The 20353-nt window shown below is 51.2% G+C and overlaps 1 protein-coding gene across 1 annotated transcript in view; it reads right to left on the bottom strand.

The window, feature by feature from the left end:
• The window catches only part of GRB10 (growth factor receptor bound protein 10), a 182496-nt gene that overhangs the window by 40792 nt on the left and 121351 nt on the right, over positions 1 to 20353 (bottom strand). Inside the window, exon 6 of the mRNA XM_056137982.1 lies at positions 1029 to 1185. Coding sequence (XP_055993957.1) covers positions 1029 to 1185 — 157 coding nt within the window. The remainder of the gene's footprint in view (positions 1 to 1028; positions 1186 to 20353) is intronic.

Raw genomic sequence — 20353 nt, 5'->3', positions numbered from 1 at the left:
TCCCTGTCACTGCAGTGTGACACCAGCGTCTGCTGAGCGGCCAAAGTGGGGAAGAGATGGGGCTGCTGAGTCCTGATGCTCGCTTCCTCCAAACACAAAGCATCAGAAAACAAAGGGCGATGGCTGGACGCCAGCACACACTGTGCTCTAAGCACTGAAGCTCAGTGGCCACTGGGTCCGTGAGAGAACGCTAGCTGAACAAATACTCCAGACTGAAAGATTTAACTTACATTTCTTATCTTCCCCAACGCTTCTGTGGAAACTTTCGAAGGACAGGAAGAAGTTTGCAGAGTGTAAAGTCTTACACTCTTTCAAGACGTGCAAGAGAGAGCGTGTGAAAGAGCCACTAACTAATAAAAATACCTCATTTTAACAAGCGTACTGTGGTGGGGACAGGGAGAGGACACAGGTAAAGGTGTGGTATGGAATATCGGATGTGTCAATCATTGAAAGCATTATAAATCTAGGTGTGAAAATAAAGTTATAAATATTAGGAGAATATAATTAACATTTAACATCTGGGGAAAAAAAGAAAACTATCTGTTCTTTCCTATGCACCTTTGGATTTGCAAGCACCACACATTACACAACAATAACTCATGCAAAAGTTTAGAAAGTTTCTTTTCCTAAAACAGACCATCTAAGAGAAAAAAGCCCACAATAACCAAAGCCTGAACAAAGTTCTGAAAATATAACACACTACAAAATGTTTCTTGTTCTTCGCCCAGTTTTCTCAGCTCCCTCCCTCCCCACTCCCAGGGGAGAGACATGAAGCTGAAGAGAAGCTGAGAGCTGTTTTCTGGGCCACCTGGGCCCCATCCCCCTGCCCCACATTCAGCACAATCAGATCTCCCCGGTGATTCACAGCAAGAGGCTTCCCTGGAGCTGAGCCCCAGGCCATGCCCAGCAGCCCCACCCAACAGCCACCCACGCTGCAGCAGGGGTGACGGGAGAGGGTAGAGGGTAGAGGGAGAGGGTGAGCTGGGCTGGCAGCAGGGTTTCTGCTGACTGCAGACCCGACGTCCTACCTAGCCCCAGGTGCGGGTGGTGCTCCACCAGGGTCCAACTGTTGTCATTCACACAGTGGCTTTTGTACACCAGCACCTCGCACAGATCCCTGGCTGTCATGTCGGCTAGAATCTCCACCACTTTGCTCGTCCCATCTTCACTAAAGACTTTCACATCCTGCAACACAGAAAAGGGAGACTATTAGAGGTGTGACTGGAGAATTTAGAAATAAAGACAGGCAAAGGCACGCATTAAAGGTACAAACAGCAGGGCAAGATCCAGCAGTGCGGCAGGGAACTGGCCATTCCTGCTGCCAACCCTTGGACACGGCAGAGCCTGACGGTCAGAGGGACTCTCTCAATGCAACCAGGACTCTCCACAGGCACAGAGTGCAGGGAGCCAGAGCACAGTGTGTGAGCAGACTTCATCCTGCTGCTGGACACAGGCTGGGGAACTTGGTACTACAAGGGCAAGAAGAAAGGGTCAGGAATTCTAACTTGGCGGTGCCGCCTGCCCCCTCGCTCCTCCCTCCCCCGCAGGACTCTGGGGTCAGTGCGGAAACAGCACCCACCATCATCACACCGTCATACCCTCCCACACCTGGCCTGCACCTGGGTTTGGAAGAAGCTGAGAAAAGTTCCCCATGCATGTACTTGAAACATCAAATCACACAAGGCAGGGCCCAAGAAGACACTGTCACAAACACTGAGACCCCTGTTCACTACATACCCACCAGCAAGCTGCATGTGCCAATGAAGGAAAGGGGGAGGAGGAATCCAAGGTTCACGAAAAACTCTGCGGCAGCTACAACACCCGCAGGAATGCGACCTCAGGGGAATGTGAGCTGCTGTTCAAAGCTTACCTCAATGGCATGGACAGAGCAGTCGGAGGAGCACAAGGGCATTTTAAATCAGAACTGCCTTTGGAAAGGGACTCGCCCCTGGCAGGCCGAGCCCCTCAGGCTGACCGAGTGCTGGCAGGCCATGTGGACTGGGTCCTGGCAGGCGGATACTCCAGTCTAGGTAGTGAAGTGGCCACCAATCAGGTCCCTCCCTGAGCCTGATGCAATTGTCCCCCCTCCCCCCCAAGTTCTCACTTTAATGGAACGGCCAGAAGTGATAATACCACCACACACCACAGACCAACAAGCCAGGCGATCCAGCCTGATGCCACCCTGTGGTCCTTAGCTGCCAGGTGTCTGAGGGATCTCCAGGCTGGCAATGCCTGGCGTCAGTGGTAACGGGCAGGCTGCACCCACACATGGACTTCTCCGCTCGATTTCTGCCCAGAGGAGAGTCTAGTCTCCAGATGGGGGTCCACATGCCGGCCTGCGCTGTCAGGCCTTCAGGTCCATCCCCTCTCCTCCCCGGGAGCTGGATACGCACTGAGAACCTGAATTCAGCTCAGATCCAAATCCAATTTTTCAGGAATGTGCATTTAACACAGTGAAAGAAAACACTTTTATAAAACCGATGAACTATTTGTATGTGGTGGCTATTACTGACTTGTTACATCTCTATCTTACAGATTAAAAGAAACTTTTTATAAACAAAGGTATTAACATAAGAGAAAAAATTGAAAACACCAGTGGATTCATACATAACATATGAATTCCTCATAAACACGCTACCCCACCCCCACCGTGTCGTCTGTACCAGGGTACACGTACAACTACCGAAGTCAGCATGCAGCTAATTTTACCTTCTCCTTCTTCCCAATGCACTGGCCTGCTATTGTAATAATATCATCTTCTCTCGAAAATACAACGCATGTTTAGTGTGTTTCCCCTCCCACCAAGTATGTGATTGTCCCTTTTCCTACCCCAAGTCACCTATGATGCCAGTTTCTCAATCACCTTTTCAGTCCCCATGCGTTTTCCACTAAACTCACCCCTCACTTTCCTGCTGGCCTGGGGCCCGCTGCTCCCGCCCGGGTCTATATATAGTCTCAGCATCATGGGCTCAGATGTGCTTTGTCATAAGGCCACTGCGCTCACATTCCTAGAGCAAGTCCTGGCAGGCCCCGCAGGGAGGAAGGGGCAGCCTGCGGGCGGCCACGGCCACAGCTCACACACTCAAGAGGCTCATGCTCATCACAGTCCCTTGCACCGTGGGCCCAGATTTCTCACCCCCCCGCCCCGCCCCCGCCAGCTCCCTCTGAATACTCTCCAGGGGCTGCTGACCACACAAAACAAAGCTCCAAGACGGAAAACCAAAATAGCACCAGCCAGCCATCTCCAGCTGGGTCCCTGCATGCAGACGATTGCCTTGGCGATGCACACCACACCACAGGTGCCGAGGCACGGCGCACAGCACTCTGCCTGCAAGTCCCAGATGTGCTCTGCGCCACTCCATCTAGACTTTTGGTGACTGCTTGGGCAGCGTTGGGAACTCATTCTGGAAGTGAGTAAAGATTCACATCTCAGCCTTCCATCAGGGAGCCAGAGAGACAAACTGAGGCAGCGGTGCAGAATCTGCACAGCCTTGGTGGTGTCAAGTCTGGCCCCTGGCACCACCAGCTGCAGCTCTGTAGGGTTCCAGGCACCACTGGGGAATGGCTTTCGTGGTCCCAGCAGACCTGAACTGTCCAACCTGGAGGCACGGCATTGCCACACAGGTAGATCTGAGCGGGCTGTCCCCTTGCCCAGCTTCCCCTGCCAGGAGCTCCCTAGGAGCCGCCGAAGTCACCCACCTCAGAATAAGGCGTACAAATCAAACAGAGAATTCGGCAGTTTGATCTTTTCAGAAAACATCTCCCCTCACTCTGCAGAGGCCCCTCAGAGACAATGGCTTCCGACCAGCTGTGAGATAGCTGAGGCTCCGATAAACCATGAAGTCTGAAGGTTGCCTCACATGAGCCACTGGGTCAGTCAGTCACCTTTCGGCTCTGCTGAAAGGAGCTGAGCTCAGGGTTTAACTGCTCTCCTGTCTATAGGGCTGCTTTCCCAAAAAGAAATCCAATATGCTTTAGTCCTTTCATTTTTCCAAATACAAAGGGCTCTGATTAAGTCAGTGAAATCAAGAGATTGCTTTGAAATGAGGAACAGTGTTTCTCTTTTATCAATGAGCTAGAAGTCTGTTAGGGACAGACATTTAGCGGGAAAACGTTAGAAATGAACTAGAGGTCTTTTCTGAAGAACAAGGTCTTACCTTACCTATGTAAAATCCTATGTAAAATAAAATCCTATGTAAGCTACCTTATCTATGTAAAATAGGTGAAGCAATAGCACAACAGGTAGGGCATTTGCCTTGCATGCAGCCAACCCGGGTTTGATTCCTCCATCTGTCTTGGAGAGCCCTTCAAGCTACCTAGATATCCTGCCCGCACCGCAGAGCCTGGCAAGCTCCTCGTGGCATATTTGATATGCCAAAAACAGTAACAACAAATTTCACATTGGAGATGTTACTGGTGCCTGATGAGCAAATCGATGAACAACGGGAGGACAGTGCTACAGTGCTATGTAAAATCCTGTGGAGGAGTGGGGTGCCGCTTATTGTAATGTGATTCTGGCTTCCTGGTGCAGGGGACCTTTGAGGCTTCACAGCAGCATTTTTCAGCCTTTAAGCCTGAAGAACGATGGGCTGGTTCAGCAGCAGACAATAGATGGGCAGTTCAAGATCACTGCTCTGATGAACCTCCTTAATTCACAATATAGGAAAAAGTATGCTTCCCCAAATAAGTTAAAGTTTGAAAAAGGCCTTTACCTTTACCTTTGAAAAAGGCAATGCAAGAGCTAGTGATCTAACCTCTTAGACCTACAGTCTTTGGGTCACACCTAGTGATGCTCAGGAGTCACTCCTGGTGGGGTCATTGATTACCATACAGGGTGCCAGGGGTTGCACGCGCAGCAAATGCCCTCCTGCTGTACTATACTGTTCCCTTTTACTAAACACTACATAATTCCTCCATAATTATTTCAGTTCTCTGCCCCGAGCAGAGTCCCAACAGCTTGAAGACCCCCGGGACCCAGACACAACCATGCTGAGACCACACTCCACACACTTGGGCGAGCCTCACGCATGAAGGAACCGGCAGAGGAACCCAAGTGTGCGGGATGCGGGGCTGAGATCTCCAAGCCTGCTCGGTTCGGGATTGGGCCTCCTCCACCCAGATTCGCCATCTTCCAGTGGCTAGACAGTTACACCTACCAATTGCCATGTAACCCCATCAACGGCCAGGATCCAAAGACTATAAAACTAAGCTGCTGGAAGTGCACGACCTCTTATTCTCTAGTTCTCGCTCTCAGAGAACCGGGCAGGCTACTGAGAGTATCATGCCCGCATATATGCCTGACTGGGAACACCTGTAAAGGTGATTAGAGGCTTCCCCAAAAGCCTCTATCCCTTTCAGTGAGGCCGACAAGCTACCAAGAGTATCCTGCCGGCACGGCAGAGGCTGGCAAGCTACCCGTGGGGTACTCGGTATGCCAAAAAACAGTAACAATGATGGTCTTCATTCCCCTGACCCTGAAAGAGCCCTCAATATGTCATCAGGCTACACTAGCACGAGATAGGAACGAATGGAGACATTACTGGTGCCCACTCGAGCAAATCGATGAACAACGGGATGATAGTGATAGTGATAGTGAATTATTTCAGTTCATAGGCAGAAGACCAGTTGAGCTCGGTTAGTTTGGATAAAAACAAAGTAAGTAAACCCTGCTAAGTTGTTTTCAAGTGTTCTCTAACTCTAAGGTGCTGACTTGGAGATTTAAGGCATGCTATCTGTAGATGCTACACACACACACACACACACACACACACACACACACTCACACACACACCACCGCCATTACCACATAATCATCTTGTCACTTATACTGGCTCATATTTACACTTCTGTATAAAGAAGAACAACTTGATCATAAGCAATTGATTTCAAGGTTCTCAGTGAGGACTACAGATATTTTAAGTCCTCACAACTCCCTTTTAAAGGAATTAGAGTTCTAGAAACAACATTAACTTTCAGAACAGTTGTGGAAGGTGAAGTGTGGTTCAGAGCCTGCTGAGGGTTCCCAGCTGACCGGCTCCTTCTGCCTGCGGAGGCAGCTAAAAAATTCTACCCACCAGCAGCCTGCAACCACCAACCTTTGCATCAAACAAAAGACCTCAACAGAAAGACCTATTCAGATTCAATCAAATTTTTAAGTTTCTAGGATGGTTCAGTATACCCCATTATTTTGAGGGAAAAAAAGCTATTTTTTAAAAGTAACCCATGTTGCAGAAAAGTCAAGGCGATTTGAAGAAGACCTCCTTTGGTAGAATAAAGATGGGCAATGAACCAGCTCCTAGAGGACGAGTGCAGGTTCCTTGGTTGCTCTGGATCCTATTTTCCTCAGGACATGGAAGTGACCTCCTGCAGCCTGTGGGCTTCTCCAGCGCTTTCCGCCGGGTCTCTCCTAGTCTAGCTCCCTCTTCTGAGCTTCTGGAAAGCGTGTCTGGGTATGCTGTTAGCCCCGCCCTCCTCACACATCGGATCTGCACTGATCTCTGACTCTCTCCTCCCCACCTGCCCTCTGAGCCAGTGTCACACTTGCTTCCAGAACCAGTGTCATGGCCGAGTCAGGAGAGGCACGCAGACAGACACACATCTCTGTTCAAAATACTTGCGAGTGTGACCAGGTGCTCTATCCTCAGGCTCCTGGCATATCAAGGTCATGTTTGAGTGCTTGGAAGGGTGATTAATCCAGCACAATACAGAAAAAAGACTTTAACCAGATAAAAGTATGCTTACCCAGATAAGTTAAAGTTTGAAAAAGGCAATGCAAGAGCTGGTAATCTAACCTCTTAGACCTACAGTCTTTGGGTCACACCCAGTGATGCTCAGGAGTCACTCCTGGTGGGGTCATTGGTTACCATACAGGGTGCCAGGGGTTGCACGCGCAGCAAATGCCCTCCTGCTATACTGTCCCTTTGCTGTAGGCAGGCAGGCAGATAGGGAAGGCCCCCTCTCAAGGCAATGGCAAAGATCTCCTGGGAAAAGTTAGCCCCAAAGTTGCCTATTAGACCCTCAACAGAAAAGCAGGAAAAAGCAGAACTGAAGCCTGATAAGACTCTCAGCAGAAAACAGGAAAACAAAACAAAACAAAAAAGAAACAGGAACAAGACCCCGAGGAGGCTGGACCCCTATAGAAATGAGGAACTTCAGCAAAGAGAATGACACAATTAAGGACCTGAAAGAGATTCACCAGAAACTTCAAAGCTGCTCCTTTCATACAATACCTCATCAATTCCCACCTCTGTCAGAAAACTCCAGACTAAGGCGTCCTTAAGAACATACATATAAAGACAGGTCCTATAGGCCGTTTCAAGGCTTCCAGGTCTTTGGGGAAGCCCGTGTTCTCCTTTGAGTGTGTTACTCTCTCTCCTTCACTTCAAACCTCCAAATAAAATGTTTTATTTCACTGCTTGTTTTGCCCGCTTGGCAAAGCCTGGCAAGCTCCCCGTAACGTATTCGATATGCCAAACACAGTAATAAGAAGTCTCATGATGGAGACGTTACTGGGCCCGCTTGAGCAAATCAATGAACAACGAGAGGACCGTGACTGTGACCACTGCTTGTCTACTTCTGAAATTCTTTTCTGCAAGGTGAGACAAAAACCCCGAAAACCCTGGGTCAGGCCTGGGACTGGTTTCTCCTTTCCTGCAAGGAGCAACTCCTCACTCCAGCCTGAGTCCGCAGCTCCTGCAGCTCCCGAGAAATTGGGTGGTGGGGGTCAACTCCATGACTGGCAAACCAAGTGGACTTCAGGTGTGGCCTAGCGGCCACCTGGCAAAACTAGCAGGGCTCAGGCCCTTACTGAGCAGGGCGCATCACAGATTTTCCCAGTTCTAGTCTTCCCAGCGGGTCTCGGGGGGCAGAGGTGGATGGGGAGAAGGTGACTGTCTTTCTCCTCCCTGCTTCACATAAGTCACCAATGGGGCCCACTGATACAAACTTCAGTTCCTAGACCTACATTTAAGTTGCAGATTTTAAATGACTTCAGACACTATTTTGCTGAGAAACTAAAAATGTCCTTCTACTTGGGAAACGCAGTGAAGGCTCAGCAAAACAAACAAACAAACAAACAAACAAAAAAAACAGTGTTGCCAGGCATAGCCCTGAGCCCTCTGAGGCCAGGATTTACCACAACAGAAACGCGTGGCTAGTGGTGTGGCCAGACAACAAAGTGCGCGCTGAGCGCCACATCCAATAGGCGCTCAAGAAGGGGAGGGAAAAGGAATGTTAGTGTTTTTGCAGGGGGATCACATGATGCTATACCCTGTGATGCTCAGGGCTTATTCCTGGCTCTGTACTCAGCCATCACTCCTGGTGGTGCCAGTGATGGAACCAAAGTCGGCTGTGGTTGTAAGGCAAGTGCCTCACCATCTCTCTGACCCAGGAAAGGAGTTTTATGGCAATAAACTAGCTTCAAATTATTGAAAGAAGAGGATAATACTGTGAGTACATCCAAACATGTATGTGTTTATTTCGAGTCATGCACTATTTAATGACATTTTGGTCAATGATGGACAATACATGACAGTGGGTCCCAGAAGGCTGCATAGGCCAGGTTAGCTACACTCTGATGTCCCACAGGGATGAACTGTGGGAATATGACAGGATATGACAGGACTGACTCCAGACGGGCACATGCTGCTAGCCATAGCTGTGGCTGAGCTCGTGTCCCGCGCAGGGCTGTGATGCAGAGAGCCCTGGGCCCAGAGCCGCGGCAAGCCCACTCCCTACTCCCTTCTTGTAGGTGCATCGGGCATGGTAGGGAGGGGACCCAGCCCTCCTGCCCAGTGCCACAGGCAGGGAGACTGGGGAAGGGCCCCCACAAACTGGCAATGACATTTCTGGGATGTCCAACACAATTCAATACAGAACAGAATTCAGTCAAGTACAGGAGATGTCAACGCTATCCTTTCAGAGGAGATAACTAATGCTCACTGCTTAAAGAACAAACCCAATGATCTCTTCAGTGCTCCACTAAACTCTACACCAACAGGCCTTGGTGAGCCACTGCCCCCTCACACCCCAAGCCACCAGGCCATGGGCCCTGCCAGCTTGTTTCATTCTGACCTTTTTCTCTCAAGCTCCTTGGCTGACTATGCTTAGAAGAGCCTCCACCTATTCTGGAAATTTTACATAGAAATTGGGGCTTCAACATATCAATGAGCTAGATGAATTCCCTAGGTGCAAATCAGAGTTCTGGATAACTGGATGGCTAAGACAGCAGAAAACCAAAAAACTCCATCTTTAGAAGTACTGAGAACAGTATCTTTAGTAAATAGAAAGCCAATGTCAAGTTCTACAACATTCTTTAAGCTTCTGGTATCTGGAGCCACTGTCTGAGGGAAGTAGGTCTGCTCAGCTGCCTAGGGCGAGACAGTTCGCCCACTGCAGGGACTCTGGACACCCCTGGGGAACTGATGCCTGCTCAGACGCTAATAACTCCAGCCCAAATGGAGAAGTCTACACATCTGTCCTAGCCCCTTGAGAAAGATGCTTCAGTAGGAAGATCTGATAAGAAGACGAAAACACTGAGAACTCAAAGTTCTTCTGCATGACAATGCCTGGGCCGATTTCTCTCAGCACAGAGAACTGTAAGCCAAGGCAGTTTGGAGAAAAGGCAACTGTCACGCCTTCCTGAGTTGCCGCCCCTCTCTCCTGCCCCGCCCCCCCAATCTGGAGAAGCCCATGGTCTCTCTCAAAGTTGTCTTTTTCTTTCTAATACAATATGTCTGCATCACTGTTTTCTCTTGAAATCTGTTCCTACAAGAATGATCAGTAAACCTGAGAAACCCAGGTAAGACTTAGGGCTGACTTCTCTTCTCCTATTAGAAGCAGAATCTGCGGGAAAGAAAGATGGCGGCCGCACGGGAGCCTTGTGGACAGCAGGTTTGAGCCGGGGTTGGCGGGAGTGGCAGGGACCTCATGGGAAGGGGGGCTTTGTGGGCCGTCCCCCACACCCCACCGAGGTCGCCAGCTGCCCCCCACGAGCGGCTCTCCGGCATGGCCACGACTCCAGGGCACAGAAACCAATCTCTTAACTATCTAACTTTTAATAGAAATTCTTCCAGGGTCAATAAGTAAAATAGCAGAAATTCAAAACCGCGCGGCCGCGGTTTATTCTTAAACCAAGTTGTAGAAAGCAAATCATTTCACAACACTGTTTCAGCATATCTGATTGTGGGGGGTGGGTCGTAAACTCTAAACAATAATTGTGCATCTTCCATCGAAACAATCTATCTAGTCAAAGTAGACAGAGTATTAACTAGAACTCATCTGCCTCACAAGAATTGGGAGGGGTGGGAGGTGGGGGTCTATTGGGGTTCGGGGTTAAAAATAAGTATTGGTAAAGGGAAATGTGTTTGATATTTACATGACTGAGACCTAAACCTGAAAGCTCTGTAACTTTTCCCACAGTGATTCAATAAATAAATAAATTATTTAAAAAAAAAAAAAAGCAGAATCTGCTGGAACCCGAGACCGGAATCAGTGGCAGGGACCACTTCCCAGGCTACAGGGACCAAGTGGTCTTGGAAGCCACCTGCACGCCCCTTTGGGGGGCTGTCAGTGTCAGGGGGGTCCCTGGGAGGGCATGTGAGGGTGACCTGTCATGAGGGGAACCAGAAGGAAGCCTTCCTTACCTGCCACCTGCTGTGCACACTGGAGATGAAACAGTGTCCAGTCTCCGCCCCAGCGCAACAGCATGGAAAGGGACAGCCTCCCTGTCTGGCCCCATCCTGGGCCTCCTCCCACCTTGAGCCTCGCCTTTCCAGATTGCCTGTCTGGTTCCCACCATTTCCCTTCTGTCTCTGGTTACCAATCTTTGGTGGTATAGAGAAAAAAGTTGTGCACATTGACAGGAGGACTGTGGTATCCACGCTGGCAGGGTCATGTGCAGATTCCTGCCCCTCAGGCACTGTGGAGCCGCTGGGGGGGGGGGGGGGGAGGGGCAGGTGGTGAGCAACAGCGCCCTCTCGAGGCCAGAACTGCCCACTCAGGGGCGCCCCTGCCCAACAGTGACAGTCATACTCTCTTCATTATAGCAGTTGAGCATCAAAACCCCACCTGCATACACTGAAAACCAACTTGCAAGTGAGAAAATACTGAAATAGAGCATCTAAAAGTTAGGTTTAGAGGAATAAAAATTCAACTACAACACAAATTACAAAGATTTCTTTTCTGGATTCTTGAACAATAGGTGGCTACAGATTCCAATAACAAGTAATCTGTAAGTAAACCTGGACTTAGTCAAGAATATAATGACGAGGTTGGCGCTGCCTTTAAGAAAACGCAGGCCTGGTTCTGATACAACAGGGCTGGGAGGGTGGAGCTCTGGGTGTATCTAGTCTGTCACTTTCAATCTTGGCCCTAGAGCAGCGGCTGGGAAATGCAGCCAGAAAAAGGAAGGCCTGTGGTGGCCGGCTAGGAGCCCTCAGGGCCTGCTGAGGCGTATGAGGGGCGCAGGGACCTGGCTCACAAGCAGGAGGCACAGGCTGGAGACAGGAAAGGTAGGACAAGAGGGCAGGGGACCATTAGGGCAAGTCCGGGAAAGACACAGGGACAAGATTTCAGCCGGGAAAGTGCACACTGGGGCCCTGTGCATCACATGAGGTAAGACGGGTGATACCCATGGATGGGACAGCATGCTGGGTGAGTGACGCCATCACAGGGAGAGAAGACCTGCACACGAAAGAGGGACCTGCGCCCACCCACGAAACTACAATAAACCGACTTCCCACCACCCAAGCTCTGTGTATAAATCACTTGTACAGGAAAATCCACTTTTAGGCCAACAGTTTCCTCATGCTCCATCTGCTTAAGGACCTTGCTCATATTTTGAGATCAAGGACTAAATCTTAAGAATGTTTTCCTTGGGATAAAGTGCATGGACGCTGAGCACAAAAAAAGGACAAATACTTAGCACACTGTGCTAGGCCAATATGCTTAGGGGTATTTCATTTCTTTTGAAAGGAGAAACTGAGAATCGTGTGGAGATCTTAAAAGAAGGAAGTAGGGAGCTGCTTCTTCCACCCCAGAAATTGAGCACTTGGGGTAGTGGTCCACAGAGACAAAGATGAACTTCTGAGGAAGGCAGACAGCCCAGAGTCTCAGAGCCGAAGCCCGCAGCTGGAGGGGCCACACACGCCCTCCCATCCTCAGCTGCCTTGCTCTGTCTAGTCTCAGGTTTTTAAATATGCTGATACTTGCTGAAAAAAAAAAAGTCTACATGTTCGGAGGCATATTTTGAACTTTGAACAAGGCCTTTCTTCATCAAGAAAATTTTGGGGAGTGGAAAGCAACCTAGCCATTGTGGACCTGGGGGTGCAGGTGGGATGGTTCAGTGACTGGGCCACGCAGTGTCTGGGGCCACCAGGCTCACCCTGATAACAGTCACGACAAAAAGAAGATGCTATCCTGAAAAAATACCACATGTACAGCAACACTGAGAAACTTGGCAGCATAGTTTTTCTTCTGCACTTCCTAAGGAGAGTAATGTCAGGATTACTCTCTGTCTGTCAGAAGTTAACAGTCAGAAGTCTTCTGTCAGTCAGAAGTTAACAAGGTCCACGTGCCAGCACCAAATGCCCCCCGACTTGATTCAGCTTCACTTGTCCAATGAACATCCTTCTATAAACGACAGCAAAGGTCTTCTGGGCACAGGATCCATTCAGGACCAAGAGCCGCAGTGGTTCTGTCTCCTCTCTAAGTCTCCTTCATCCAGACGGTCCCTCAGAGTGGGTTATGGTTGCTGTTGTTTACCTCCAAGACTTGAACAACTTCTAGCCAGAACTAGTTCTGCTGACATGTGCTCATGCTCTGTTTAAGCACCAGGAAAAAGGCACCCTCTCCCCTGGAATCCATTCCGGCAGTGTCATGTGGCTCCAGGCAATTCCCAAGGACATCAGAGGTCCCTGCCAGCATCTCCCCTGATACAAGTTAGTTCTCAAACAAGACAGAACTCTGCCCTCGGAGCTGCTCCTGTGTCCTGTGACACGCCACTCCCTCCGCTGCTTCAGCACTTCCTGGGCCAGGAGGACGGAATGGACTCTAAGCCAGGATCCCTGCACTTTGGCAAACACATTTAATATCTGTTTACTCCCCCCTTCTCTTCCCTTTGCTCGAGTTGTGAGAGGTCATGCACTCTGGGTCGTGAAGCTTGCCGGGGGCTGCACGCTTTAGCTGCGGTGCCAACCCTAAGCTGCTGATGGCCCATGGGACCCGTGTGCTTGCCTGAGGGGCCACGCTCACACTCTGTGGAACGGCAGAGTTTTGAGTCTCACTCTTCTGAGGCAGGTGCTTACCCCTAAGCTACAGCCCTGGCTTTCACACCCACTGTGAAAGCAGGAAAAAATGGCCTGTGGTAGGGATCCATGAATCAGGAGAACAAAACTATTAGGTTCTATAGAGTTTGCTCCGACCTGCCCAGCTCTCTTTATCTCCAGCCTTCCTGTCCGAGTCCTCCCCGGCTGGGGCTCGGTGCGAGGCACCTCTTGCTGGCAGCGGTCCCACATGAGAGCCAGGTGAGCCTCTGGCCTATCTGCTTCTTGGGCAGCTTTCTCTATCCCCAAGAGCAAGCTTCTGGAAGGTACTAGGTCCTGCCTCTGAGAGCCCTCGCTCATCCTGACCCACTTGGCACCATCTCCCTGGCCCTGGGAATCTCCCTAAAGAGCTGGAGCCCCTGTTTCTGGAACAGTCTCAGTCCTCAAGCTCAATGAGCAGATCTCGTCATCTGCCCTTTGATGGCACTGTGGGGGAGAGCTTTTCCTGAACGTCAGACTATGTGTGCTGCCGAACCACGGGGGAGTCCGGGGAGGCGGTGTCCCCGAGAACTGGGCAGTGCTTATCCAGGTCAGGGCCTACAGGCTGCACGAGCTGCTCAGACTTCCTGTGGTGATGCAGGTGGACGAGGCCTCTGCTTCCTCTCTGGAAATGGTCTGGGAGCTGGCAAAGGCGGGTGGCACTGGGGTCTCAGGCTCTCAAAGTCACGCATCCTGGATAAGCCCCCCTCAGCGATCCTGTCAGACTGCAGGTCCCACGAGACGGGTGACAGCAGTAGCTCTGACCTCACTCTTCCAGCCTTGCATGTCACTTTTCACACAGAGACCTGCTCTCATATGCCACAGACAGAGCTAAGCTGCCTCCAGAGCCACGGACATGGGTCTAGAACACCTTCCTCCTCTGTTCTGTGCTCAGGGCAAGGCACAGCGACTTACTTTGCTACGCCGTCTCTGTGGTCGGAGAGAGAGCATGAAGCAGCTACCTGCTAATATAGCTGAGGAGGAATCAGAGTATGTGCTCAATCCAATTAGAAGGACCAGGTAGGACAGGGCCAAGTGGGCCTCCAGGCAGGAAACAGCAGGTGTCGGGGTTCCCAGCCAACTCTCACAGGAAGGGCATGAATGATACCTGGTTGGGATGGTTCTGGCTAAGAGTTTGCATGCAGAAGCCTGGAAACTTACTCAAGTGTTCCTGAATAATAAGCCGCCATGAATCCACTCTGAAGCACAACAGCGAGCTCTACCTAGGAACCTGAGTCCTAGGCTGACCCCCAAAAGAAGTTCAGGATGGGACCAGCTTGGCCTCTGAGCATTTCAGGAGCATTAGTGACACCACGTCAGTGATGCAACCAGGACAGATGATGTCCAAGGGACAGCAAGGGAAGACCAAATGAATGAGGCCCGTGGCAGAAGACGAGGGTGCCGAGTGGTTATCCCGGGGCTACAAGGATGAAACAAGGCCAGAAGGGGCCATGGGTAGGAAAGACCGAGAAACACTGATTACAGCCCTCACAACTGAGAAATCAGGCAGCCACGGCAAAGCATCCAAGTGTGGTCTAGAGAATTACCCAGATTACACCATCCACTACAGTCCTCTTTAGAAGACTATGTGAGAAGCACAGGAAGAACTTATGGAATATTGAATCAATGGAAAAGTTCCTAAACTGATGTATACTGACTGATACCAGAGGACTGGAAATTACACCAAACAGTGGACTGAGACAACTGAGGTTTGTCTTTTAGTATTTCTCAATATTGTCTGTGTGAAGTTCAGTGAGAAGTTCAAAGGTGAGAGCAGAGGTCAACCGAATATTCCAAGGTTCAATAACCACACATCGCTTTATGCTCCTTAGTGTAACTGAGTGTGTTCCCAATGCTGAGACAGCCACATCCTCTTCCTCCTCTCTGATATCATACTGAAGAGAATGGGAAAGAGCTCCAAGGAAGAGCGATAAGGAAAGCCTGTCAAGGCACCACAGGGGGGAAAGAAGGTCACTCTCCTTTACTGGAGAGAGGGGTGTGCAGGTAGTCACAAAGCTAGTGCTGGACAGGCAACTCCTGTGTGACCTACTCAAGATTCTGCTTCTTGAAGCAGTGAACTGGTAACAGGTAACATGGGGCTGCTAGAAGTGACTCCATTTAGCGTGGTGACCTCGTGTCAATACAGGGGTGTAGAGGGGAGACCTGCCCTATCTTCTGAGCTCAGGGTTCTCCTGAGACTGACGAGCCCCAGGTCCTGGTTTCTGTGAAAAGGCAAGGACCCTCAGTTTTGATCCAAGGGAATCTCTGCTTTGAGAACAGTGAGGTAGTTACCTGGGAGCATGGGGGAGAAGGAAACAACTCACCACAAGTACCGGTTCCCTACTTGCTCCAAGAATCCCTTCTAGATGGGCAATGTGGGTGTTCTCTTCTGTAGAAACTGCTGGTAAGAAAGGAAGTGGGAGTCCAACACAAGAGAATAGAAAACCTAAGAAGCCAAGGGCTGACAGTGGTGTGGAGGGCAGAGAAAACTCAGAGCCCACAGGATGATCAGCTGTCCCTCAGCCAGTGAACACCAGCTCCAATCACAGTGGAGCACTGTGGGAATGAGGAAGAAGGAGAGGGCGGGGAGGGGGAGGGAATTGGATGAGAGTAGAGGGAAAGGGGAGAGAACGGGAAGAGAGAAGAGGGGAAGGAGAGCAGGAAAGAGAAGCAAGATAAGGAGAGAGAAGGGGAAGGGAGGGGGGAGGAGAGTGGAAAGGAATGGAAGGAAGGTGGCTGATGATGCAGCTCTCTAGGGCAGGGACCTGCTCATGTGTCTTCCACAGACTTTGTGCTGGGAAAGCCACAAGGGACTCTGGACTGCAGCTACCTCAGTCCCCACTGAGAGACTGCACACTCTCTGGGTCGTGGGGCCTGAGGTCCCTGGGTGCCCCCTGTGGGCAGAGCAGCAACAGTGCTCTGGATTGGTGCCAGAGGCCCTCAGCATGACGGAAGCCTTAGAGGCCCAAACTGTGGGTATCTGACTCGAGGGCTCCATGGGAGACGAGTGGGACAATCTGGGGGATGGGCAGACGGGCTAGATAGCGGGCAGTGCAGCTGAGGGAGAGTGCCAGGTGCTTCTGTAGGTACAGAAGAGGCAGGCCTCTCGCCTCCTCCACAGCAATCAGCAAGACCCAGTGAAGGCCCAGGAAGACCCAATTCCGATCACTCACTAAGTGGATGTGCAGAACTCTATGCAAGAAGGTAATTAAGTTCCTGAAAGTTAATTTTTAAAATGCAGGGAGTAGAGCTAGAGCTAGGTGGGATTAAGACAGCCTGTATGCCCGTTAATAGCAGGATTACAGTTCGTGACTAATTGTTTCTGGGGAATGAGTCAGCGTGGAGTTACAGGAACATCTTCACGGTTGAACGGATGCCGACTGAGTGGCCCTGGGGCCTGCAGAGCCTCCAGAGGGTGGAAAGAGACCAGGCTGCTCCCGCCTCCCGCCTGCCTCATAGAGGGGACCGCATCGGCATCCTGTGGGAAGCAGCACCGGGGGCGGCCTTCAGCTCCCCCCATGCCTCAGGGTCAGCGCCTCTCCATGAGTGAGCAGGGCTAGACACATGGTCACAGGCCCTCCCCCAGGAAGTTAGTTATCCTTCCACTCATGTCTGTCTGCAAGGGCCCTGCTCTCCGGGGGCCAAGGGAACAGGAGGCAACCAGAGATCCGGAGTGCAGGGGCCCAGCTCCGAGGACACAATGATGGTCTTTGAGAGGCTCAGATGGAGTGTCTGTCACTTCTGTAATCGCTCCTAGTGGCAGCCAGCGATCCTGAGAACTGGGTTCAAAAGGGCCTCACCCACAGAAAGGTGCAGCAGAGGAGGGGCTCACCCAACCCTTTGCTTCTGCTTCCACCTCTACCTCTTCTGTGCAGCACGTGGACGCTCTGGACAGGACTGGGCAGGGCCCACCGCCAAATAGCAGCTGTGCGTAGAAGCAAGCAGGGTGTCCCTGAGAATTCCAATGGACTGGACCTGGCAAAGGGATCCCGCTCACTTGCAGACTTTCATGGTCTCTTTCTAGAAAGCAGAGAATGGATCCTGAACACTCCCTGGTGAGTAACATAGGTAAGACCCTGGAAAGAACCTGACCTGGCGTGAGCTTACACTGCCCAGTCTGCGGCCACTCCAGAGGCTCACCTGTCTATTTCCACAGCAAGTTTGCTTCAAGGGCCGCGCGTTGCCCAAGGACAGGTGAGGGGCCAGGGAAGGGCTGGGCAGGACTATGCTGCAGCCCTTTCCAGGGCACCTGCAGCAGCGCCTGCACCGGGGCCCCAACAAACCCCACCACCAGGCTCCAGAAAAGAGCTGTTCCTCACCTGGGTAAGTTATATACTGCTGGAACATTCCAGGTGACCCCAGATCTGCAGCACTTTGCAGCATCCCCTCTTCCCACCTCCCCACCCACCACAGGCCCCTCTCTGGAGTCCAACGGCCCATGCTGAGTCTGGCTCACAGCGGCAGGGGCTGAAGACAGAACCTGGCACAGTGCCACGCTGAGCACAGCTCCCCTGGCCAGGGCGGAGAGCGCACCTGCTCTTCTGGGGAAGCACTGAGCCCCTGACTCGGAAGAAGTGTCTCCACCAAGCCGCCCTTCCTTTTCAGAGCAGCACAGTTCCACGTATACCTGCTCCTGCCCGCCCACAGCTGCCACTGCAGAAGACTAATGAAATCCAACTTATTGTAGCTTTTCGTGGATTTGGGCTGTTTCCCCTTATGAAATTCTCTGAATCCTGGTTCCTGGGATGTATCATTGAGCATCCACTCTGCCAGGCACTGGGACAGCAAATCAAATAGGCTCACCGGCAGACAGGTTTGCAAGCTGTCTGCAAGTTGGCTTAAGAAAACTGAAGGGCCAGAGAGAGAGCTCAGTGGGTAGGGCACTTGTCTAGCATGCAGCAACTTGGGTTCAGTCCCTGGCACCTCTCTATCCCCCACACCGCAGCACAGTTAGGAGCGATGCCTGAGCTCAGAGCCAGGAGTAAGCACACTGGGTGTGCACACATCCCCAACCCCCATTTTTTTTTAATTTAAAGAAAAAGAAAAGAAAACTGGAACTCTTACAGATTGGGGAGAGTTTCTATTTTAAAGGTGTGAGTGAATCCTGATTTCCCATAAAATGTCCAAAGACCTGGAAATATGGGCCCAGACTCTATGGCCTCATTTCATGGATCCTGCAAATGCTCCCTGGGTTATGCTCCCGGAACCCTGCGGCCACATTTGCGGCCATGTGACATCTTATTTTCTAGGTCTTATTCTGGAGAACCTAAAAGCATCCATCCCCCACGGCAGAGTCTGGCTACCAAAAGCATCCATCCCCCACGGCAGAGTCTGGCAAACTCCCCATGGCATATTCAATATGCCAAACACCAGTAACAATGATGGGTCACATTCTCCTGACCCTGAAAGAGCCTCAAATGTGGCACTTTGTAAAATCTCAGGGCTAGGATGAAGGAGATGTTACTGGGGCCTGCTCGAGGCAATCGATGACAGTGATACTCTATGGCCTTGTTCCATGGATCCTGCAAATGCTCCCTGGGTGATGCCTCTTACCAGCCGGCTCCCAAGGCTCTAAGCAGAAGAGAGCATGGCTGGCCAGGCTGCCTGCCCTGGGCCCGACACTGCCTCTGCTCTCACTTAGCTGGCCCGGCCTGGGTGCAGCCCTCAGTCCTCATCTAGCTCCCAGACCACCCCAAGCCCAGGGGATGTGCCACCTCCACAGGGCCCTGCAGTGACCCAGGATGCACACCCTCTACCCAGGTCTGTCCAGAGTCACGGCCTGGTGTAGGCCAAGAACCACATGACACTCTCCAGCTGGTGGACTCTGGGGGTTCGCCTGGTGTTTCAGACAGAGGTCAGGTCCTTCAGCCTCTGGCAGGACTTGTCCAGAGACCAGCACAGAGGACGTGGGGATACGTGCCACAGGAACCCCAGGCCTCAGTTATGACACCTTGACAGGGAGAGTCCAACATCCCATGGGCCTGGCCCCTGGGGACAGTGTTCCCAGCACGGCCCTGGCCCCTGCAGACAGCACTGGATGCAGCACTCACACAAGCACCCTTTCCTTCTGCTATCTAACCAGCCACTGTGAAGTTTGGAAAGCCTGTGCTGAACTACAAAAACTCACTTTTCTGATACTAATTTAATGTATTCTCAGAAAAAATTATTCCTCAGTGGTCCGGAGCAATATACAGCAGATAGGGTGTTTGCATTGTACACGGCTGATCCAGGTTTGGTCCCTGTACCCCGGAGGGTCCCCCAAGCCTGTCAGCAGTGACCTCTGAGTGCAAAGGTAGGAATCAGCCATGAACACCAGCAGGTGATACCCAAGAACAAAACAAAAAATATTATCCTTCAGAAATAAACTGTGTTTCTGGCAAATAAGTGATGACATGTATTCAACAAAAGATTAAACTATTAGCTAAATCACCCTTTCATAAGTGGTGGGAGGATGCTCTTCACAGGGCTGTACCTGCAGATGAGTCAGCATTGTGTCTAAAATAGTCCAGGAACCTCGCACACATGCTGAGTGTAGTCGCCTGCACTCAGGGTGGGGGAAAGTCACTCTACCTCCTCTTGTAGAGGGCCGCCCTCGTGCCCATTCCCCCAGATAGGCCTGAGTCCAGACAACCCATGGTCACTGCAGAACAGCCACAAATGCTTCAATTATTAGCAAGCCAAACAGTGCTACCAGAAAGGCCTCATAAGACAGAACATGCTGCAAGCCCGAGAAGCCTCAGTCACAGACTGAAGACCCCAAGGTACACGTGCACTGGGGGAGGCAGCTCTCAGGCCTGCTTTGGAGTGTCCAGGTATAAAGGTTTTTCATGATTATGAAACTTTTAGAAGCTTCTGCAAGTCACTGAGTCAACCATGGGTGGCTGTGCAGGGCCCAGAGCCTGGGAAGCTCAGGAGAAGCCCAAGGCAGGAAGCTTCGGAGCCCGCGCACATGGGCACCCTGGAGCCTCCACTGTCCCAGGAGGAGCTGCTGGGAGGGCAAAAGGCAATCCAGAGGAGAGGAGAGAGTTCCAGAAGGTCCCGGGGTCTTGAGT

Source organism: Sorex fumeus, unplaced genomic scaffold, assembly GCF_029834395.1.
Source record: "Sorex fumeus unplaced genomic scaffold, SorFum_2.1 ptg000128l, whole genome shotgun sequence".
NCBI classification, from domain to species: Eukaryota; Metazoa; Chordata; class Mammalia; order Eulipotyphla; family Soricidae; genus Sorex; species Sorex fumeus.
Note: the sequence above shows the minus strand (reverse complement) of the source record. Positions and strands in the feature narration are given on the sequence as shown.